Source organism: Myotis yumanensis, unplaced genomic scaffold, assembly GCF_028538775.1.
Source record: "Myotis yumanensis isolate MYYU_CA2020_CCGP unplaced genomic scaffold, mMyoYum1.0.hap1 SCAF_4, whole genome shotgun sequence".
Taxonomy (NCBI): domain Eukaryota; kingdom Metazoa; phylum Chordata; class Mammalia; order Chiroptera; family Vespertilionidae; genus Myotis; species Myotis yumanensis.
This window is the reverse complement of record NW_027223755.1, coordinates 9,820,031-9,840,738: the sequence shown is the minus strand read 5'-3', so window position 1 is coordinate 9,840,738 and position 20,708 is coordinate 9,820,031. Positions and strand designations below refer to the sequence as shown.

At 50.5% G+C, this 20,708-nt stretch overlaps 1 protein-coding gene across 1 annotated transcript in view; it reads right to left on the bottom strand.

Annotated features, from left to right (window-relative positions):
- Positions 1–664: 664 nt before the first annotated feature.
- Positions 665–20,708, bottom strand: part of NIM1K (NIM1 serine/threonine protein kinase) — a 33,004-nt gene continuing 12,960 nt past the window's right edge. The window contains exons 2-4 of the mRNA XM_070411421.1: positions 15,876–16,768; positions 5,002–5,270; positions 665–2,521 (exon numbers count right to left, since the gene is read on the bottom strand). Coding sequence (XP_070267522.1) covers positions 1,772–2,521; positions 5,002–5,270; positions 15,876–16,173 — 1,317 coding nt within the window. The 5' untranslated portion in view covers positions 16,174–16,768 and the 3' untranslated portion in view covers positions 665–1,771. The remainder of the gene's footprint in view (positions 2,522–5,001; positions 5,271–15,875; positions 16,769–20,708) is intronic.

Genomic DNA, 20,708 nt, shown 5'->3' with positions numbered 1-20,708 from the left:
GTCTTGCCCTGCGGGCGCTTGTGACAATGGCTAACAGATCACAGAGTTCTGAGTGACAGCTGGCTGGAGTGTTAGTTACTTGACTTGCAAAACCAAAAAGAGAAAGAAAGGAGGCAAGTCGGTGAGCAGAGCCCGGGGTAGCCTGTCACCGTGAGAGAATCATGGCCCCAGGTGTAAGTTGATTGACAGGTCCCGTGCAGTGGGAGAGGCCAAGTCTCTCTGCTGCCACATGTGTATGCAACATATACATCCAGAATTTTTGAGGACTGTTGGATAAAAGTCTACGCTGGAACGATACCAGGGAACGGAGGATCAAAAACAGTTCATGTTTCTCTGGGATGGACATCGATTGTCATTTACTCTGTTGCCTCAGGTGGCGACCAGTCTCCTGCTCTGTGTCAATAGAGTCTGAAAGGACCTTGACATTCTGCAGAACATCATGCCTGCCCACTGTATCAAGGTGGATCTAGCATCTGAAAGTGGCAGGTAGAGAACCAAGATGGTGGCGTAGGCAAACGCCTGTATTCGCTGCCTCCCACAACCACATCAGAATTACTACTGAAATACAGAACCATCATCATTCAGAACCGCCTGAAAGGTGGCTGAATGGAAGTCCTACAACTAGAGAAGCAAAGAAGAAAGCACAGGAGGGGAGGAGGCATTATTTTAATAGGGAGGGAGATCTTCCCTGTCCCTGCGGAGGCCGCCCATGAGGCACAAGGGGTCCCAGCCCCACACCAGCCCCCCGGCCCAGGATTCCAGAGTTTGGAAGAGGAGGCCCAAAACTATGGGCTGTAAAAACCAGGAGGGCTGTGGCTGAGAGACAGGGAGACTGCTGGAGACCCACTTAAAGGGCCAGCCCACAAACTTACTCAGACTCCCAGCACCAGGGAGGCTTTGGAGGACCCAGACACATATGGGGAGGAACTGGATTGTCTGGCATCGGGGCAGCTTTCTCCCAGATGGGTGTTTGCAGGGGTCATTGTTCCCCCATTGCTGGGACCTCCCCTGTCACAGGGCTGACTGGCAGGCACCATATCTGAGTCTCCATCAGCCTGAAGCACATTGCTTGGCCCTGAGGATTCCGAGACCCCACCCCATCCAATTTGCAGTCCCACCCAAGCTGTTTGCTCAGCTTTTCCGTATGAATGGCCAGTCCTAGCTCAGGCTTCAGACTTTGCTAAAATCTCTTAAACAAGCTGCAGCTGGAACAGCGTGCCCCATACCTATCAATAAAAGGCCCAAGTCCCAGCACTAGGCACTAGTACCAGCCTGCCTTGCTTCATAGCTGGGTCTTGCCTGGGCACCTCCAACCCCAATACAAATAGCAAATAGCCGTCTGAAGATCCCTCTGTAGCAACTGCCAGGTGGCCCCAGGCAGTGGCTGACTTTGCACTTCCCTGGAGGCCCTAGAACCAGTACACCCGGTGGACAACTTCAGATAATACCAGATTACAACTCTACACACCCACAAGCAACACACTCAAGGGGAAGACTCAGTGAGCTAAGCCCCACTGAAGCAAGTCTTGCTCCATAGGGGTGTCTTCTGCACAGCAGCTCTTCCATTGTAGACACAGCTGGCGTTTTGGAACAAGAGGAGATTGTAAATCAAGCCAGAATCTGAGCTAATACACTTCTTTTGGGGGAAAGAATGTATACCTTAAATTTAAATTTATTTAGAAATTATAAAAATGTCCCCACCAAGTTGACCGTGAAAAAGTTTAAAAGCAGCAACGACGACTTTGGTTAATTACCACCAGTCTGACGCAATTTATAAAATTGAGCACAATTTGGATGTGTGTCTTATGCCTCTGTAGACACGGGGCCCTTTCTTTAGGTCCCGTTCTTTAGGGTCTGGTAGTATCATTACTGGGACACTCTCCAAAGCCTTCTTCCTTTGGACCCGATGCAGAATGATGCGATAGACCCCGGTGATGGAGCTGCGGGCATCTCGCCCTTGGTTGTTCCGAATATGCTCTTCTGTGATACCCAAATGTTCTAACGTGCTTTTGACCTCATTTTCTTCTTCTTTGAGGGTGCTGGTTTCTGACAAATGTCTGGGGTCAAGCTGGAAAGGTTCCAGAGGGGTGGGGTATGGCACCCCTTGCATCCACTCATGGTTCATGATGGAGTCGATCCCGTACCGCTCAGAGGGTATGGGCTGGAGGACTCCTCGGATGAGGCGGAGGCAGGGCTCCGACATGTGGGGAGGCATGTTGTACGTGCCCTCGAGGATGCTCTTCTTTAGCTTGGCCACGGTCTCTGCCCGAAATGGCATGGTGCCAGTCACCATGAAGTAGAGAAGCACCCCCAAGGCCCAGATGTCCACATACACGCCCACGTAGTGCTCGTCTCGGAAGAGTTCGGGCGCAGCGTAGGGAGGGGACCCACAGAACGTGTTCAGCATCTCCCCTTTTCTACTCACTGTGCTGAACCCGAAATCGCCCACCTTCACGCAGGTGTTGCTGGTGTAGAACACGTTTTCTGCTTTCAGGTCTCTGTGGATAATTTGGTTTTCGTGCTGTGGGAGGAGACAGAGGGGAGAAGGGTCATTTCCAGAGTGAAATACCAGCAGGAAATATGCATCAGCAGCTCTGAAACAGTGAGATGGCGTAATACCGGAAATTCAGGGGAGATTAACCACGTCAGCAAACCTGGAGAGCTGCCCTGCCATGACCTTTAGCCAAACAACACCCACAGGCCCCCTAAGGATGAAAGGCTTCATTTTCCTGTGGGGTGAGGTTGGAGTCTGTCCCCCACGTGTGAACTTGGGAATCAGAGCCAGAAATAAGACCCAGATCTTACTGAACTACTATTCCAGAATGTAATGAGCCAATAGTCCTTTGTTTTGAGGTCATAGGTGGGTTTTTCTGGCTGAGCAATCTCTTGACTAGGTTCAACCCCAAGAAGGCCTGGAGCCCTTCCAGCTTTCCCACCACACTCCACCAGGCGGCTCCTCCATCTCACAGAAGTCAGTAGAAGGGAGGAGGTTCCAGCAGCAGGAGCATGCGGGTTGAGCCCAGGCCCTACCCCCACCCTGGCGTTCTGAATCCAGACAACCTTCACCTGCTCAGTCCCAATGACTCCTGGGATGTGCTTTACTATTGCTCTTGCCAATGGGCCTCCTGGGGTAAGCATCCAGGCTTTGGAGCCTGACAGCTTGGCTGTAGGTTCAACGATACCAGCTGTGTCAGTTCGCTACCTTGTAAAATGGGGTAGGGATGGGCACCTCATGGGCCGTTGGGGGAACTGTAAATCCGCTGTGTCTGTCCCACTCGGCAGGGTGCTGGCGCAGAGTAAATACCCTCCATGAAATTTTGAACCCTGTCTGCGATTCATCCTCTGGAGACCAGGGCGCCGGGAGGAACGTCAGGGCTCCGAGCTCCGGAGGACTCGGTCTGCACCCTCTACTCCTGGGTCTTCCGGTCTCTTCTCCAAGGAGGACGTGGAAGACTCCTTTCCCAACGGCTCTGTTGTGTGATGTGTCTGGCTTGTTCCTTGGCCCGGGAAGGTGCACCACAGCACAGGCCGCTTAATGACGGGCTAAAGCGCCCGCCGCCACTACGACCAGGCTCTTCTCCCGGCTCATTCCTTCCTCCCCCGTTCCTCCTGCCTGCTCTCTTGGGTCCCTCAGGTCACTAGTTTCCTGCTGATCATTTGGCCAGGAGGTCACTGACCCCACAACAGCCAGGCAAAGGAGTGACCTAGAAACAGCCTCTCAACTAAGACCCCAGACAAGTGTGTCTTGTCTGCCCATTGGAAACCTGGGTAAAGCGGAAAGCCGAATATCTGCGCTGATATTTGTGAATGTGGTGCTCGGGTCTGCAGTCAGTTCCTCCTGCGCCCTGCAATTCAGCCAGCGCTACAAAGGGCACCACCGAAGCACAGCTCTTCAGAGATCTAGGCGTAGCTCAGGAGTTGAGCGTTGATCTACTAGTACAGCGGTTCTCAACCTGTAGGTCGCGACCCCTTTGGGGGTCGAACGACCCTTTCACAGGGGTGGCCTAAGACCATCGGAAAACACATATATAATTACATATTGTTTTTGTGATTAATCACTATGCTTTAATTATGTTCAATTTGTAACAATGAAAATACATCCTGCATATCAGATATTTACATGACGATTCATAACAGTAGCAAAATTACAGTTATGAAGTAGCAACGAAAATAATTTTATGGTTGGGGGTCACCACAACATGAGGAACTGTATTAAAGGGTCGCGGCATTAGGAAGGTTGAGAACCACTGTACTAGTATGAACCAGGGGGCACATCCCCAGGTTTTGGGCTTGATCCCCAGTAGGGGGCGTGCAAGAGGCAGCCAGTCAGTGATTCTCTCTCATTGTTGATGTTTTTATCTCTCTCCCTTCCTCTCCGAAATCAATAAAAATATATATTTTTTTTAAAAAAAGATTTAGGGAATGTGCTTTAGGAGTCTAGATTTAGCTACAAAAAGAATCAGGGACTAAAATAGGACACCAAAGTCTGAGCACAGAGGCAACAAGAGGTAGAGGAGTTCATGGAAGTCGAGAAAGATGGGTGGGAGCTGCTGTGAGATTGAAGGGAGTTTCAGAGAGACAGGCCTGCGCTGGGTCGTGAAGGGTGGATGGGAGTTGGAATGTGAGACGTGTTGATAGAGGAGAGGGCATCCTCAACACAGAGTTAGGAAGGCAAGGCCAAGAAAGAGCGAGGAGCTCTGGCTAGAGGAAGATGGGGTTGGAGAGATGGGCGTGAACAGAGTGGGTGAGAGTCATCGAGCTGCTCAGAGTGACTCCTGCTAACTTCCAGAAGCCAGGAGGCTGCGCTGTCACTGGAGATTTCTGGGTGATGTTTCAAAGGCAAGGAGAATGAGCACCACCAGGCTTCTGACCAGCAGAGAAAGGGCTACTGTCTGTCCTTTGAGACTGACACCCTCGGGGCCGCTGCATGATGGTAAACGGAAGCCGAACGCTCCCACTGTGGGTAGAACGAGAGCAGACGCTCCTTCGTCGCCCACTCACCATGTGCTTCACAGCAGACACAATCTGGGAGAAGATGAACTTGCTTTCTGGTTCCGAGAGCTTCCCTTCGGTGCTAATTTTCCCGAAGAGCTCCCCGCCCCCCGCGTACTCCATCACCAAGTGGAGCTTGGACAGGGTCTCCACGACTTCGTAAAGGCGGATGATGTTGGGGTGGTGCAGTTTCTCCATGCTGGAGATTTCACGGGAGAGCAGCCGCTGGGTTTTCTGGTCTAACTTGGTCTTGTCCAGGATTTTAATGGCCACCTTTTCTGGAAAAAGAGAAAAGAATGTGCCAGTGTTCACAGGCTCATAGAAATTTAGAACGGGCTCGGCTGCGGCGGCTCAGTGGTTGAGTGTCGACCTATGAGCCAGGAGGTCACGGTTTGATTCCTGCCTGGTGTCGCTGTGGGCTTGATCCCGGATCGTGCAGGAGGCAGCCAATGAATGAGTCTCTCTCATCATTGATGTTTCTATCTCTCTCTCCCTCTCTCTTCCTCTCTGAAATCAATAAAGATATATTTTTTTAAAAAAAAGAAATTTAGAACCCAGAGGGACCTAGATCAACCCCTTTATTTTATGAGACAGAGGTTAAATGGCTGTCCCCAAGCTCACAGAGCTCATCCCGGATCTTCCCTGCACAGGGCCTGATGTCAACTCCTGCCTCCCAAGGAGGTTGTAGTTGATGATCTTTACCCAGTTTTCTGGATGACATTAAAGTCCCTTTGCTTCGCCAAGAAAGCCCCTCTTAATCAGACCCACTCACGTCCTCAGCCTCGCCATCCATCACCCCTGTCCACCACCCTCCCCTCCTGTCCACCATCCTCACCTCCTTTTCACCATCCATCAACCCTGTCCACCATCCTCACCTCCTGTCCACCATCCTCACCTCCTGTCCACCATCCTCACCTCCTTTTTGCCATTCATCACCCCTGTCCACCATCCTCCCCTCCTGTCCACCATCCTCACCTCCTTTTCGCCATTCATCACCCCTGTCCACCATCCTCACCTCCTGTCCACCATCCTCCCCTCCTGTCCACCATCCTCCCCTCCTGTCCACCATCCATCACCCCTGTCCACCATCCTCCCCTCCTGTCCACCATCCTCCCCTCCTGTCCACCATCCATCACCCCTGTCCACCATCCTCCCCTCCTGTCCACCATCCATCACCCCTGTCCACCATCCTCACCTCCTGTCCACCATCCATCACCCCTGTCCACCATCCTCCCCTCCTGTCCACCATCCTCACCTTTTCACCATCCATCACCCCTGTCCATCATCCATCACCCCTGTCCACCATCCTCCCCTCCTGTCCACCATCCATCACCCCTGTCCACCATCCTCCCCTCCTGTCCACTATCCATCACCCCTGTCCACCATCCTCCCCTCCTATCCACCATCCTCACCTCCTTTTCACCATTCATCACCCCTGTCCACCATCCTCCCCTCCTGTCCACCATCCTCACCTCCTTTTTGCCATTCATCACCCCTGTCCACCATCCTCACCACTGTCCACCATCCTCACCTCCTTTTCACCATTCATCACCCCTGTCCACCATCCTCACCTCCTGTCCACCATCCTCACCTCCTTTTCACCATTCATCACCCCTGTCCACCATCCTCACCACTGTCCACCATCCTCACCTCCTTTTCACCATTCATCACCCCTGTCCACCATCCTCACCACTGTCCACCATCCTCACCTCCTTTTCACCATTCATCACCCCTGTCCACCATCCTCACCTCCTGTCCACCATCCTCACCTCCTTTTCGCCATTCATCACCCCTGTCCACCATCCTCACCACTGTCCACCATCCTCACCTCCTTTTCACCATTCATCACCCCTGTCCACCATCCTCACCACTGTCCACCATCCATCACCCCTGTCCACCATCCTCACCTCCTGTCCACCATCCTCACCTCCTTTTCACCATTCATCATCCCTGTCCACCATCCTCACCACTGTCCACCATCCATCACCCCTGTCCACCATCCTCACCTCCTGTCCACCATCCATCACCCCTGTCCACCATCCTCCCCTCCTGTCCACCATCCTCACCTCCTGTCCACCATTCATCATCCCTGTCCCCACCCTCCTGTCCACCATCCTCCCCTCCTGTCTACCATCCTCACCTCCTTTTCGCCATTCATCACCCCTGTCCACCATCCTCACCACTGTCCACCATCCTCACCTCCTTTTCACCATTCATCATCCCTGTCCACCATCCTCACCACTGTCCACCATTTATCATCCCTTTCCCCACCCTCACCTCCTGTCCATCAGCCTCACCTCCCATCCACAACTTGACTCCAACTGTTACAGAACCTTTTGTTGTTCCTTGAAAAGGGATGAAACTCGTATGCCTGGAAGCTTTCCTCTGCCTGGCTCATTTATCTGGTGCATGACCCCTTTCCTGTCCGTCACGCAGTTTACTCCTGATGGTCTCTCAAGGCCAGTCTCCAAACCACCCTCCTCCAGGCGGCCTTCCATGACTCCCATTCTGTGAAGATCCTGGTGTCCCAATTCTATGTTTCTCTGTACTGTAATCTCAGCACGCTGACCTATAAATGTTGACTTCTGGTTGGTCTCCTCCTCCTGCCCCGTCCGTGTGTGGGCTGTGTTCTTATCTGGCTTTGTCAGTGCCTGGACGCACCAGTACTTAGTGTGTGTGGGAGGATTAATTGGTACAATGGTCCTAGACTATTATACCAATTCATGGTAGTTTGATATTAATGTATTGAGAGCGTGAAAAATGGTTGTACCCTTTGACCCAGCCATTTCGCTTCTCACAATTAATCTTAAGGAAATGATCTGACATCTGAACAAGGGTGCATGTTTGCCTAAGAAGATTTCTGTGATATTGGGAACAGCTTAAGTGTCCAGCAAGAGATGGTTAAACTAGAGTGTGGTTCAGTTACCTATATCATGGTATACTGTGCAGCTATCAACATAATGACATGAAAAGATGTGTAATAAGCATGTCTAACATAACATAGTCAATACTATGAGCAGTGATCTCCTCAACTCCAAACCTGCTCCTCCTACAGTCTTCTCAGTTTCAGTAAATGGAAATGCTATTTTTGCCATTGTGCAGACAAGAGCCTTGAGCATTTGACTCTTCTTGTCATGCCATTTTCAGTCTATCAGCAAATCCTATTATGTCTACCTTCTAAATAGCCCTAACCGGTTTGGCTCAGTGGATAGAGCGTCGGCCTGCAGACTGAAGGGTCCCTGGTTCGATTCTGGTCAAGGGCATGTACCTTGGTTGCGGGCACATCCCCAGTAGGGGGTGTACAGGAGGCAGCTGATCGATGTTTCTCTCTCATGGATGTTTCTAACTCTCTATCCCTCTCCCTTCCTCTCTGTAAAAAAATCAATAAAATATATTTTAAAAAATAAAATAAATAGAGCCAGCACCCAGCCACTCCTCGGCATCGCAGGGTACCGTCCTGGTCCAAGGCACCATTCTCTCTTGCCTGGATTATTGCAGTAGGCTCCTAACTGATCTCTCCTTTTCTGCCTTTGACCCCTTGCAATCTATTTTCAATAGAGAGCCAGGGTGAGCCTCTTAAAGCAGCGGTTCTCAACCTGTGGGTCGCGACCCCTTTAGTGGTCGAATGACCCTTTCACAGGGGTCGCTTAAGACCATCCTGCAGCCGAAACCGGTTTGGCTCAGTGGATAGAGCATCAGCCTGCGGACTGAAGGGTCCCAGGTTCGATTCCGGTCAAGGGCATGTACCTGGGTGGTGGGCACATCCCCAGTGGGAGGTGTGCAGGAGGCAGCTGATCGATGTTTCTCTCTCATTGATGTTTCTGACTCTCTATCTCTCTCCCTTCCTCTCTGTAAAAAATCAATAAAATATATTAAAAAAAAAAAAGACCATCCTGCATATCAGATATTTACATTATGATTCATAACAGTAGCAACATTACAGTTATGAAGTAGCAACGAAAATAATTTATGGTTGGGTCACAATATGAGGAACTGTATTGAAAGGGCCAGAAGGTTGAGAACCACTGTCTTAGAGCAAAAGGCAGATCATCTCTTGTCTCTGCTCCTGCCAAGGTTCTGGTTTCACTCATAGGAAAAGCCAAAGTCCTTACGAGGACATATTGGCCCCACACGATCTGGTCCCTACTATTCTCTATTCTCATCCCCCTTGGCTGTTTCTAGAGTACAACAGTCATACTCCTGCCCTGGCGCTTTGATGCTTGCTATTCTCTCTGCCTGACCACTTTCCCTCATATGCATCCATGACCAGATCCCTTATTTTTTCTTTCCGTTCAATGATCACCTCCCTCAGTAAGGCTGTCCCTGGCCAACTTACCTCTAAAGCTGCAGCCCTCGGTGCTCCTTCTTATCACTACATAACACAATGATATTTGACTGACTGGCTTCTGTCTGTCTCTCCCCACTAGACCATAAGCTCCATACACCAGAGATTATTGTCTACTTTGTTCATTTCGGTATCCCCAGTCCCTAGGAGAGAACCTGTTACCCCATAGATGCTCAACAAATATTTGTTGAATGAATGATCTCATGCAGTCCTCACAAGAACACAGGGAAAGCATTAGCCTAACAGAATACACTCAATTTTGGGTCTTGCTTTTTCATTTATTGTTGGTCCAATGCATCTTCTGCGTTGCCACTCACTCTTCATTGTCATGATTGTTAATGGCTCTGTAACTTCACATCCAATGTGTATGTTTTAGTTTACTTGACTATTCCTAATGTTGTTGGATTATATAAATGATTCCAAGTCCTTTGCACTATAAATAACGCCACAATGAACATTTTTTTGGGTTATTGTATTTCAAATGCTGGGCTTATTTTTAGGATGGATTCACAAGTCACTTACTATTTTAAAAATAAGAACACATGATTTTTAATTGCTTGGTTTTTTCTTAATGTTTTCAAGAGGAGGGATCACTTTTTAAAAAATCAGTGGTTCTTCTGTATTAAGCTTTAGTAGAGACTGAGTTAGTTCCCCGTCGGGTCCTCCTAGGAGATTACAGTGTAGAGAACCTCCCAGAGAGTACTGCCCTGCATTGCTACCTCTAATATCTCTTCCCCACCAATACTACATTTTCATGAGAAGTTAGTATGCCAACAATTCAGCAAACATTTGTTGAATGTTTATCCTATATAATAAAAGGCTAATATGCAAATAGACTGAATGGTGGAATGACCAGTTGCTATGATGTGCACTGACCACCAGGGGGCAGATGCTCAATGCAGGAGCTGCCCCCTGGTGGTCAGTGTACTCCCACAGGGGGAGTGCCACTCAGCCAGAAGCAGGGCTCACGGCTGGCGAGTGCAGCAGTGGTGGAGGGAGCCTCTCACGCCTCCATGGCAGTGCTTAGGCCTGTGGGGAGCAGGCCTAAGCCATCAGTTGGACATCCCTTGAGGGCTCCCAGGCTGCAAGAGGGTGCAGGCAGGGCTGAGGGACACCCCCCCCCCCGGCCCCCGAGTGCACGAATTTCATGCACTGGGCCTCTAGTTACTTATAATGCATGTGGGGGAACTCCAAGGATCAATATGATACAAGATCTGGCACCAAGGAGCTTGTGACCAGGACACCCAAGACTTTTAGCATACCATGGATTTGTTAAGCTCCAAATCTTGATTTTTCATCCAGACGTTCCCTTGCACTCCAAGATGGCTCCTGGACTGATTGCTTCATGAATTCCAAGTGCCTCCAAGTCAGTGCCTCCAAATCTTTACTGTCAAACCCATTTGTTCTCCTGTGTTCGCTATTGACTGCTATCAAAGCCAGGGACCTGGGAGTCCTCCCCAATTCCTCCTGCCCCTTGTCTCCCCCATTCTCCCCCGTCCAGTCAACAACAAGGTTCTCCAATATTCTAAAACTTTTCTCAAATGCATCCCCTTTGCTCCAACCTCATTGCCACTTCCTGAGTTGGGATGGACATCATCATTCATCTGGACCATTAGAGTAATATTTTATTCTGACTTCCCTGAGTCTTGTCACACCCCAACTTCAAGTTCACCTTCCTCACTGAAATCAAATTCTATTCATCCCTTGTATTAACTGCTTGCTTTAAGCTCTTCAATGGCTCCCTGATACCAAAATGGCAAAATCCAGATACGCACGAAGGCTCTCCATGATCTAGCCCTGCCTGCATCACCCACCGCATCGCCCACATTGGTGGTGCATCGCAGGCTCCAGCCTCACCGAGCTGCTTTCAAATCTACAAATACTCGCCAGACCAGCTCACACCTCCATGAGCTTGACAGCCTCTCTCTGCCTGGAATCCCCTTATCCCTGTGACTTGGATAATTTCTCCTCAAACCTCAAGACCCAACTCCAGCCTTTCCTGGTCAACTGACCCTTTCCTGACACCCTTGGGCACAGCTGAGTACACCCTTTGTACCTTACCGGGTGACATCACTTACTGATTGTTTCCTGTCTGTCTCCATTACATAGTGTGGGTCTCTATCAGGCTAGAATGTACCTCATTCATCTCTGTTAAAGGCCCAGAGCGAAGTGTGGGTACGGGAGAGTTTATTATATTTTTGAAAAGAGGAATAAGTGAACTGATAAATAAATAAATTGAGAGAGAGAAGAAAGCGTTTAGGAAACTTGAGATTAGAGTAGAAAGGAAGACCAGGGGAGAAGAGGTCAGGAAGGGCACAAAGAGAAAGGGACAGACACCGCCGCCTCTTTCACTGTTCTCTGTGACAACAGATGGGACATAAAATATTCAGAAGCCAAGTGCATCATCTCTTTTGAGAAATTTCTAATCAGCCTGATTCTAATCATGATGGCTTCAGCCACCCTATCAGCTTGCAAGGCCTGGGGGAACCTGAGCTGTTCGCCACAAAAATAAACCCTGGCCAGCAGGGGCCTGGATTGGAGCCTTTTTTCTAGAGATTAGAGCAGCTGGCACCGGTTTAAAAACCACTGTCCTAGGAGCTGCCCCACGGGAGCCCTCGGCTATCCCAGGAAAGTCCCCCTTATTTATCTCATGGAGCCCGTGTCCACGCTTCTTAGGACACCCACGATGATCCGGCCAAGTGGGCTTTGTATGGGGACCATACTGATAGGAATGGCAACCCATATTGCCTACTCTGGCGTGGCCTGGCTATGGGACAGGCATTGAAATTCCCAGCAAGGCTTCCCAAAACACTCGCCAATGAGTCACCTTCCTCTTTTGGACGTACAGCTTTTATTTATTTATTTTTATATTTTATTGATTTTATACAGGAAGGGAGAGGGAGCTAGAAACATCAATGATGAGAGAGAATCATTGATTGGCTGCCTTCTGCACGCCCCCCACCGGGGATTGAGCCTGAAACCCAGGCATGTGCCCTTGGCCGGAATCAAACCCGGGACCCTTCAGTCCCCAGGCAGACGCTCTATCCACTGAGCCAAACCAACTAGGGCTAGACGTACAGCTTATAGAGGAACGTTCCCCCTTTCTTTCCATTCCCGTCCACTCAGAGTAGCCAATGTCCCCTCTCCGTTAATAGCCACGGTCTTTTCGCCCCGACTCACTTCGTCCTCTTTTCATCCTCCTGCCCGAGATTCTGTTTCCCAGCGCCTGACAGCCACCTGTGCTCATCGCCTCGCAGGCCTCTGCACCCAGGTTTCCCTTCCTGCCCCCCTTTCAGTTCCACTCATTCTCATTTTCCTACTCTTTCCTCCGCTCGCTGGGGTGGGGGTGGGGGGGCCTCGCTGATGGGTAGAAGCCCAGGAGAGAGATGGGGCGTGGTGCCAGGACTAGGGCGTAAGAGTTGGGAGGTGAGGCTGGGATTCCTTTCTTTTGTTGCATCGGTCTAATGTGCTCAGTTAGCTGCCGGTACATTCTCTGGCTTGTTTGAACTTGCTTGTTGATCTGATTTCCACACTGCCTGTGCTTTTGACCTTCCTCCCCTTTGGCACATGGATCCCGTAACCAGAGGGTGACTTGCACCTTGGACAAGAGGCCGGTTAGCAGTGAGGATCTCATGCCAGTGAGGCTACCCAAGTGCCCAGCTGCACCGCAGGAAAATGCCGTGCTCTCTGCAACTCAGGGACAAGAATGAACTTAATTTAGTGATACCACAGACACCTGAGGAGTCCAAGAAGGAAGTCATGTATAAATACCAGTTGTTGCTTCTCTTTCTCCGGTCCAGCCCACACTGGAGCCTGTCTACGGAATTAGATGCCGTCTTGTGGCTCCTGTCTCTATGGTGGACATGCCCTGTCACTCTGCTCACCTTCGCAGACACACCTGTCTGGACCTTGGGCTCTGTTGAGAGTCATGGGGCCGCGGGACCTTAAGGCTGCCGCTAACGTGACACAGGATGCCCTTGACCCCAAGTTGGCCCATCATCGACTGGTTAGTGAGCAATCAGACAGGGGCAGGTAAAAGCAGGTTAACAATAGTAATAAATAATACAATAATCTACACTAATAAAAGACAAAGATGCTAATTGACTGTACCTTCGCTATGCCCTAAGCCACGCCCACCAGCCAATCAGGGTAACTATATGCAAATTAACCCAACCAAGATGGCGGCCAACAGCCACGGAGCTGGAGCAAGCAGGAGGCTTGGTTGCCTGGGCAATGGAGGAAGCCAAGCTTCCCCCCTGCCCTGAGCTGGCTGTGGAATGCTCATGGCAACAAAGTTTTAATTATAGAAGCTAAATAAATCCCAGATACCTGCTTCCAGCCAGCCTCCACTGGGAGCTTGGGTGGCTGGGGGCCGTGGCCAGCCTGCAAACAGCCATCAGCCCCTCACCCAGGATGGCCATACCCTCATGGGGTGAGGGTCCCCGCTGGAGAGCTTAGCCAGCCTGAAAACGGCCCTCAGCCCCTCACCCAGACTGGCCAGGCACCCCAGCAGGAACCCCCCCCACCCTGAAGGGGGTGTGGCCAGCCTGAAAACGACCCTCAGCCCCTCACCCAGGCTGACCAGGCACCCCAGGGGGACCCCCACCCTGAAGGGGCTGTGGCCAGCCTGCAAACAGCCATCAGTCCCTCACCCAGGCTGGCCAGGCACTCCTATATAATAAAAGGGTAATATGCAAATTGACCCTAACAGCAGAATGCCTGGGAATGACTGGTCACTATGACACACACTGACCACCAGGGGGCAGATACTCAATGCAGGAGCTGCCCCCTGGTGGTCAGTGCATTCCCACAGGGGGAGCTCTGCTCAGCCACAAGCCAGGCTGACAGCTGCCAGTACAGCGGTGGTGGCGGGAGCCTCTCCCGCCTCCTCAGGAGCACTAAGGATGTCCAACTGCAGCTTAGGCTTGCTCCCCGCTGGCAAGTGGACATCTCCCGAGGGCTCCCGGGCTGCCAGAGGGATGTCTGACTGCCAGCTTAGGCCCAATCCCCCCAGGAAGCAGACCTAAGCCAGCAGGTGGTCATCCCCTGAGGGGTCCCAGACTGTGAGAGGGCACAGGCTGGGCTGAGGGATGCCCCCCCCCCCCCCCGAGTGCACAAATTTTTGTGCACTGGGCCTCTAGTGTATGAATAATAATACAAGAATAAACTCTGTGATTCATGTACTCATAACTATAAACCTACTTTTGCCCATCCCTGTGTTCTCTCTCTTTAAAATCTGAGCTGAAATAGAATAAAACATGCGGATGGAGATGGACAAGAAAGCTGAGAGTGTTCAGTATGTGGCAGTGGGACACGCAACCATCATTCTTGGCCTTGTGCCTTCTGACAACGGGGCAGAGCAGCTCGGGCTGGGGCCTAGGAGAGAACATGTCAGGTTGGACTCTCGGGGAGAGGGCAGAGCGAGCCCATGGGCTTAGGAAGTTGTAAATTGTACAGATCACAAGGGTTCCTTTTCTGTGTTGTAACTCCCTTTGATCATGTCCAGGCTTCAGCTAAGCAAAAGGTAAGCGGGGAAGAGCCCACAGGGTCCGGCTCTCCACAGGGTCCCCCTCACCCCCTCCCCCCCCCCCCCCCCGCCGCCCCAGGCCAGTGTGCTGGGTGCTGCTGCGCTAGGACCCAGCGTGACTGGTACCCAGCAGGGGTGGGCCTTTGGTAGACAGCAAGGAACCCAGCAGCAATGAGGACGGTGCAGAGCAGACAGTACGGAGGGGGCTGGCAGGGAGTGAGCAGAGGTGGTCCTGAGAGCAAAGCCCTTTTCCCCCAATATAATACAAGTAGCAGCCTCGGGTCAGGAGGGGAGACTGGAGGTCTCCAGGCCGTGCGTCATTGGCGTTGACGCACAGATACAAACGGGAGACGTAAACAAAAGCTTGGACTGTGAGTTGCCTTGGAACCAAGCCACACTCCATGCCAGCAAGACAGAGTCCCACAGTGTTTTTTTGTTAATCCTCACCTGCAAGTATTTTTTTCCATTGCTTTTTCAGAGAGAGTGGAAAGGAAGGAGGGATGGAGAGAGAGAGAGAGAGAGAGAGAGAGAGAGAGGAGAGAGAAACATCGATGTGAAAGAGACACATCGACTGGTTGCCTCCTGCACTCATCCTTGAGGGGAGGGGACCGGCAGGGAGTGCACCCACAACCCAGGTACATGCCCTTGACCAGGAATCAAACCTGTGAACCTTCATCACGTGGGCAGAGGCTCTAACCACTGGGAACACCAGCCAGGGCCCCACAGCGTTTGAGGGAATTCATTCGCATGGTGTAGGGGGAGAGTGTTTGGGGTCAGAATCATCTAAGGTTGAACTGCTGAGGCCACATGTAACTTCTGTGGGTCTCAGTGTCCCTATCTGCAAAGTGGAAACAAAAACATTGTCCTCACCCCCTTACCGTGAAAATTAACTGAAATAACAGAGGGCAGGGCTCAGGTGACACCGTGTCACTGGCTTCCTGGCCCTGGGCTCCTGGCCCCGCCCCGCACTGGGTCCTGCCCCCACGGGGCCGCCTGGGGCGCAAGTCCTACCTTTGGTCAGGGAGTGAATCCCCAGCTTGACTTGGGAGAAGTTCCCGCTGCCGATCTCCCCGCGGATGCGGTAGAAGCCGATCCGCTTCCCCAGCGTGATCTCTCTCACCACCTTCTCGTCCTGGGACATGTCCTGGGTCAGCTTCTCGAAAGGCGTCAGCTGGCGCGCCTGCCCCTCGGCCTCCTCCTGGCTGCACTCCGTGGGGCAGCCACTCTCCACGCTGTCCCGCCGGTCCCACCGGGCGCAGTGCGGGCTCACCAGGCCGCCTCCATCCACGCACACTGCTGTCATCGTCATGGCACCGCAGCTCCCGTCTCCATCTCAGCCAGGAGGCGCGGCCAGCGGCAGGTTGGGAGGCGCAGAAGAGGCCCCTTGGGTGGGCGAGGGGCGTTAGGGACCGCCAGGGCCCCAGCCCATCAGGGCCCGCAGAGCTTCCCCGGAGGCCCTCACCTTCCTGTGCCGGACTTCCCCGCTCTCACTGTGCAGGAGGGCGCATGCCACCCCTGTTCGCCCCTGTCCGGCTGCAGGAACTTCCTGGCCGCAGTGCAGTCTGATGCTCTGTGCTAGGCGGCTGGTCCTGGGACCACGGGTCCGGTTTGCTATTTCCTTTGAGGGTCAGAGGATCTATCACTGTGGAGGCCGCCGGGGCCCCGGCTGCTGGCGCTCAGCTCTGACCTCCCTCATTTCACGAGGCTCTTGCCGGCAGGTCGCAGGGCCCGAGACCTAATCATCTGGAGCCCCAGAAAGAAGAAAGCTGCCAACAGCCTTCCGGCCGGGGCGGGCGGGCGAGTGGAGGATTAAGTCCCGCTATGTCACTTCAGCCGGCCTTTATTTAGATGAGCCTTCCCCTAAGCCGCGAGCTGTCTCAAAAATTTGGCAGGTGCTGTTCACCCTAAGAACAGAGAGGAAGAAAATGTATTAGCGAGGCGAATGAACTGCACAGGGTGGGTGACGAGTAGGGGGTCTGCTCTGTAAGCGCTGACCTGAGAGCACTATGCGAATTTCAGCTCTGATGCAGGCCTGCGGTAAATGCCCGATTACATGTGGCTTAGCAAGAGGAAAAGGTATGTGCACCTGCTCCTCAGGCCTCATTTTTAAAAAGCCCTCACAGCCTGCAAACACTTCTAGCAAAACAGGTTTTCTATTTTGTGATGTTTAGGAAAATATGCATGTTGCTTTGGGTTGCTTTATTTTATTTTTTAAAATATTTTTAAAATTGATTTTAGAGAAGAAGGGAGAGGGAGAGAGAGATAGAAACATCAGTGTTGAGAGGGAATCATTGATAGGTTGCCTCCTGCACGCCCCACACTGGGGTTGGAGCCCACAACCCGGGCATGTGCCCTGATCCGGAACCGAACTGTGATCTCCTGGTTGACAGGTTGACACTCAACCACTGAGCCACGCCAGCCAGGAACTTTGAGTTGCTTTAAAACCAGATTTTTAAAATTATAATAGGATAGTCATGATGCTAAAGATTTTCTGTTAACATCAGTTTTCAAAAGTTCTTACATTGATTCAAATAAAAATGTTACGCTTCCAATGTAGTCTCAGTTGTAGGTTCTCCAACGTTTTCTATATTTTTTGCTCCTACTCGTTCTTCCTGTTGTCACTCTATGCCAAAGGCTAAATGTCCTCCTCGTCTTATTTCCTGGGTATTTTTGGTCAGGTGTCCGCCTGCCGGCCCAGCAGCTCATTTTGAAGGTGCAGGAGCAGAGGGTGAAAATCCGTGGCATCCTCAGTGAGAGGAAGCACTGCCCGCTAGACCGCCCTCCTGACCTGCTTTCCTGCCCCCTCCGGGAGGAAAGACTCACTTCCTCCCTGAACACCCCCCCCTCACCCCCCTCACCCCCCTCGGCACTTTGTGCATTTCCCACAAGGTCTAGTCTCTGTCTCCGTGAAGGTGGGAACTGTAGGCCCTGCTGCGCCCTGTCTCCCTCCGCTCGGAGCACGGGGCCTGCAGACAGAAAGTGCCGCTAACTGGGTGTGGAACTTGATTTTTGGATTTGGGCATTGCCTTGGAAATGTGAATCTCCACTCTGTTGATGACATCACATTGTTACGGGTGAGTACAGGACTGCCTAAGGCACCTGCCCCTCATACTCCTGTCTCCCAGAGCTTGGCACCGTGCCAGGCACGTAGTCAATAAAGTTTCATGATGAAGGGATGCACTAACTTAGAATTCACTGACCGTTACATTAGGCAGGATTTAGTAGAGGCAAGTACCTTTATGTATCAACTAATGACACGCTCCCAACATTGGCTTGAATTCTTTCAGAAGGCTGATTTCAGTCCCCACTCTCCCCGCCACCCACCCCCCACCCCCGGCCTGGGCCACCTTCTACTCCATCAGGACTCCCGGCCCCACTTCTGCACAGGTGAAAGCCAAGTTGGAATCCCACCTCCACACTGAGAATTGCTACAAGACTGAATGCAAGAGACAGAAAAGCCAAGTGCCCCCAACCTTGCCTCTTCCAAAGTCAGGTGTCCCCAGGCACCCCGGTCTCACGCCTCCTGGAACCTGGTCTCTGGCCCCCATGTGGTGCTTGCCCAGGACTTTTCTCTGCTCCCCTCCCCTCCCCCTCCTGGTTTGGGCTCTGTATCTTCAACTCCATTCAGGCCTGCGATTGAGAATCAGGTTTTGGATTTGCTGATTAACTTCAGGTTCCAATTGCACACGGAGGGGTCAGACTCAGCTGCCAAGTGTGGTCGGATTACATACACCCACAAATTACATTTCCTGCACAATGGCTTTGAAACAATCCCGTCTTGCCTTAATGACCAGGAGACAGTTAATCTGGCCGATCAGAAGGAGGATTTTACAATTTTAAAACATTGCTGCGGGTTTGTATTGAGGAAGATTTGTAAGTTGAGACAGGTTGCCAGCCAACTGGGGGAAAATTGAACCTCTACCTCCTGCCAAGATAAATGCCAACTAGATCACCTAAATAAAAGCAAAATAAATGAAACCATAAAATACTAGGAAAAAGACCCTATTTTTTCATGACCTCGGAGGTCATAAAAGAGATCATTAAATTTGACTACATAAAACGGTAACTTTCTGTTTGTCAAAAGAAAGCACTAATGAAACAAGATCAATGGTAAACTGGTAGGAACGCTTTCCAGCGTGTGTGATAGACAAAGGGCTAATTTCCTAGACAAAGAATTTTCACAAATCGATAAGCAAAAACACCAATATCTTAAAAATTATAAAGAATGTGAGCAGACATTTCACAGAAAGTACAGATGACTCTATACTATATAAAAAGATGCTCAATCTCAACTGCAAAAAAAATACACATAAATCAGGTAGCAAATCCATAAATTAGACACTGAAATTAGATTTTTCTACAAATAAAGTTGGAAACTACAAACAATGTGATAATGCACTGGTCACAGAGGGTTTGGGGAAATTCGTTGTTACTGAGTCAGAATTCCTACAGCTGCCTGGAGGGCCATGGGCTGTAACAGCCAATTAAGTACAAGTATCCATATCCTTTGCCAGCAATTTCGCTTCTAGAATGTATTTTCTCTGCATGCAGGGAGCTTCCAATCAGATTGCACTCAGAATGAATGTCCCGTCCAGAGGCACCATATACCTGAGCAAAGGCTCCAAAATTAAAGAAAGGTATGTATCCAACCAAAATAGTAACAACCAAAAGACACTTGAAGGAAACACCAACGCAGGAAACAGGAGGCAAAGATAAGATATTGCATCCATAAAACCAGAATAAAATGAGAGAGAGAGAGAGCAAGAAAGAGCTCTCTTGGAAATTGAAATTGAAGAATTGTAAAAAAAAAAAAAAAAAAAAAAAAAATTCTAGAAGAGATAAACACTAGTGAAAAAAGACAAGACAACCAGCTGATCGATTCCGAAAGTCCAGCACCTAATTATTAGACTTTCTAGTGACACTCCTGCCCGCCCAGTAAAGTAAGACACATGGTTTCTGTTGTACTTGACCTGCCAACAAACCTCAGAAATGTCAGAAAACTCTGGGTTCCCACAAACTCCAGTAGAATAAGAAGAGTAGATGGAAAAAACCTTCACGGAAAAGATAAATCATGGTTGCGTGTGTAAATACTCATTTTCACTTTGCAAAACGTATTTTTCCTTCTGAATATGTTTCTTAGATGTGGGTGAATAGAAATCCTGATTATGGGCTGTGGGATTGCTATAAATAGTTTATATTTTTATTACTTTCTAATTACATCATGTTGAAAAGTAAGCAAGCAATGGAAATGACAACTTACCGAATCACAGATAAAATCTCCCTTTCTTAGATGAAACTGGGGTTTGTTGTCATTTTGCCTTTTGCCCTTTCGATTTTGACTAATGTGTATGGACGTTAATGAGAGCATAGGAACCCAAACAGCCAAAACTATGGGGCCCCACCATTGTAGATCAGGCCTCTGGTGAAGGCGGAATGTCCTTCATTATTAACTTACTGTTGCAGCACAGCAATGCATTAAACAAGATTAAAGAACACAGAGCTTGCGTGGTAATTTATTTTCTTGACTTGCAACCCACTGTGAAAATAATATCAAAGAAAACCGTCTCGCCTTTGTTGTCTTTGTCCGAGTTTAAATGACAAAACTTCTGGGCAAGGCTCTCGGGCACCCGGGCACCGTGGCAGAGGAAGGCAATGACAGCCAAACCCTCCTCCGGTCGGTGCGCCTCAGGGGGAATGACTAGCAAACACGCTTCATTTGAAAATCGAGTTTTACCATTTAACAATCATTTGCAACGCCCCAGCTTTTGGCCTTGGCTCTTTGTTTCTCACCGCACATGTCAAGATCCCCACGGGTGGAGGAGGGCGCAGCTGGGAAATTTGGGA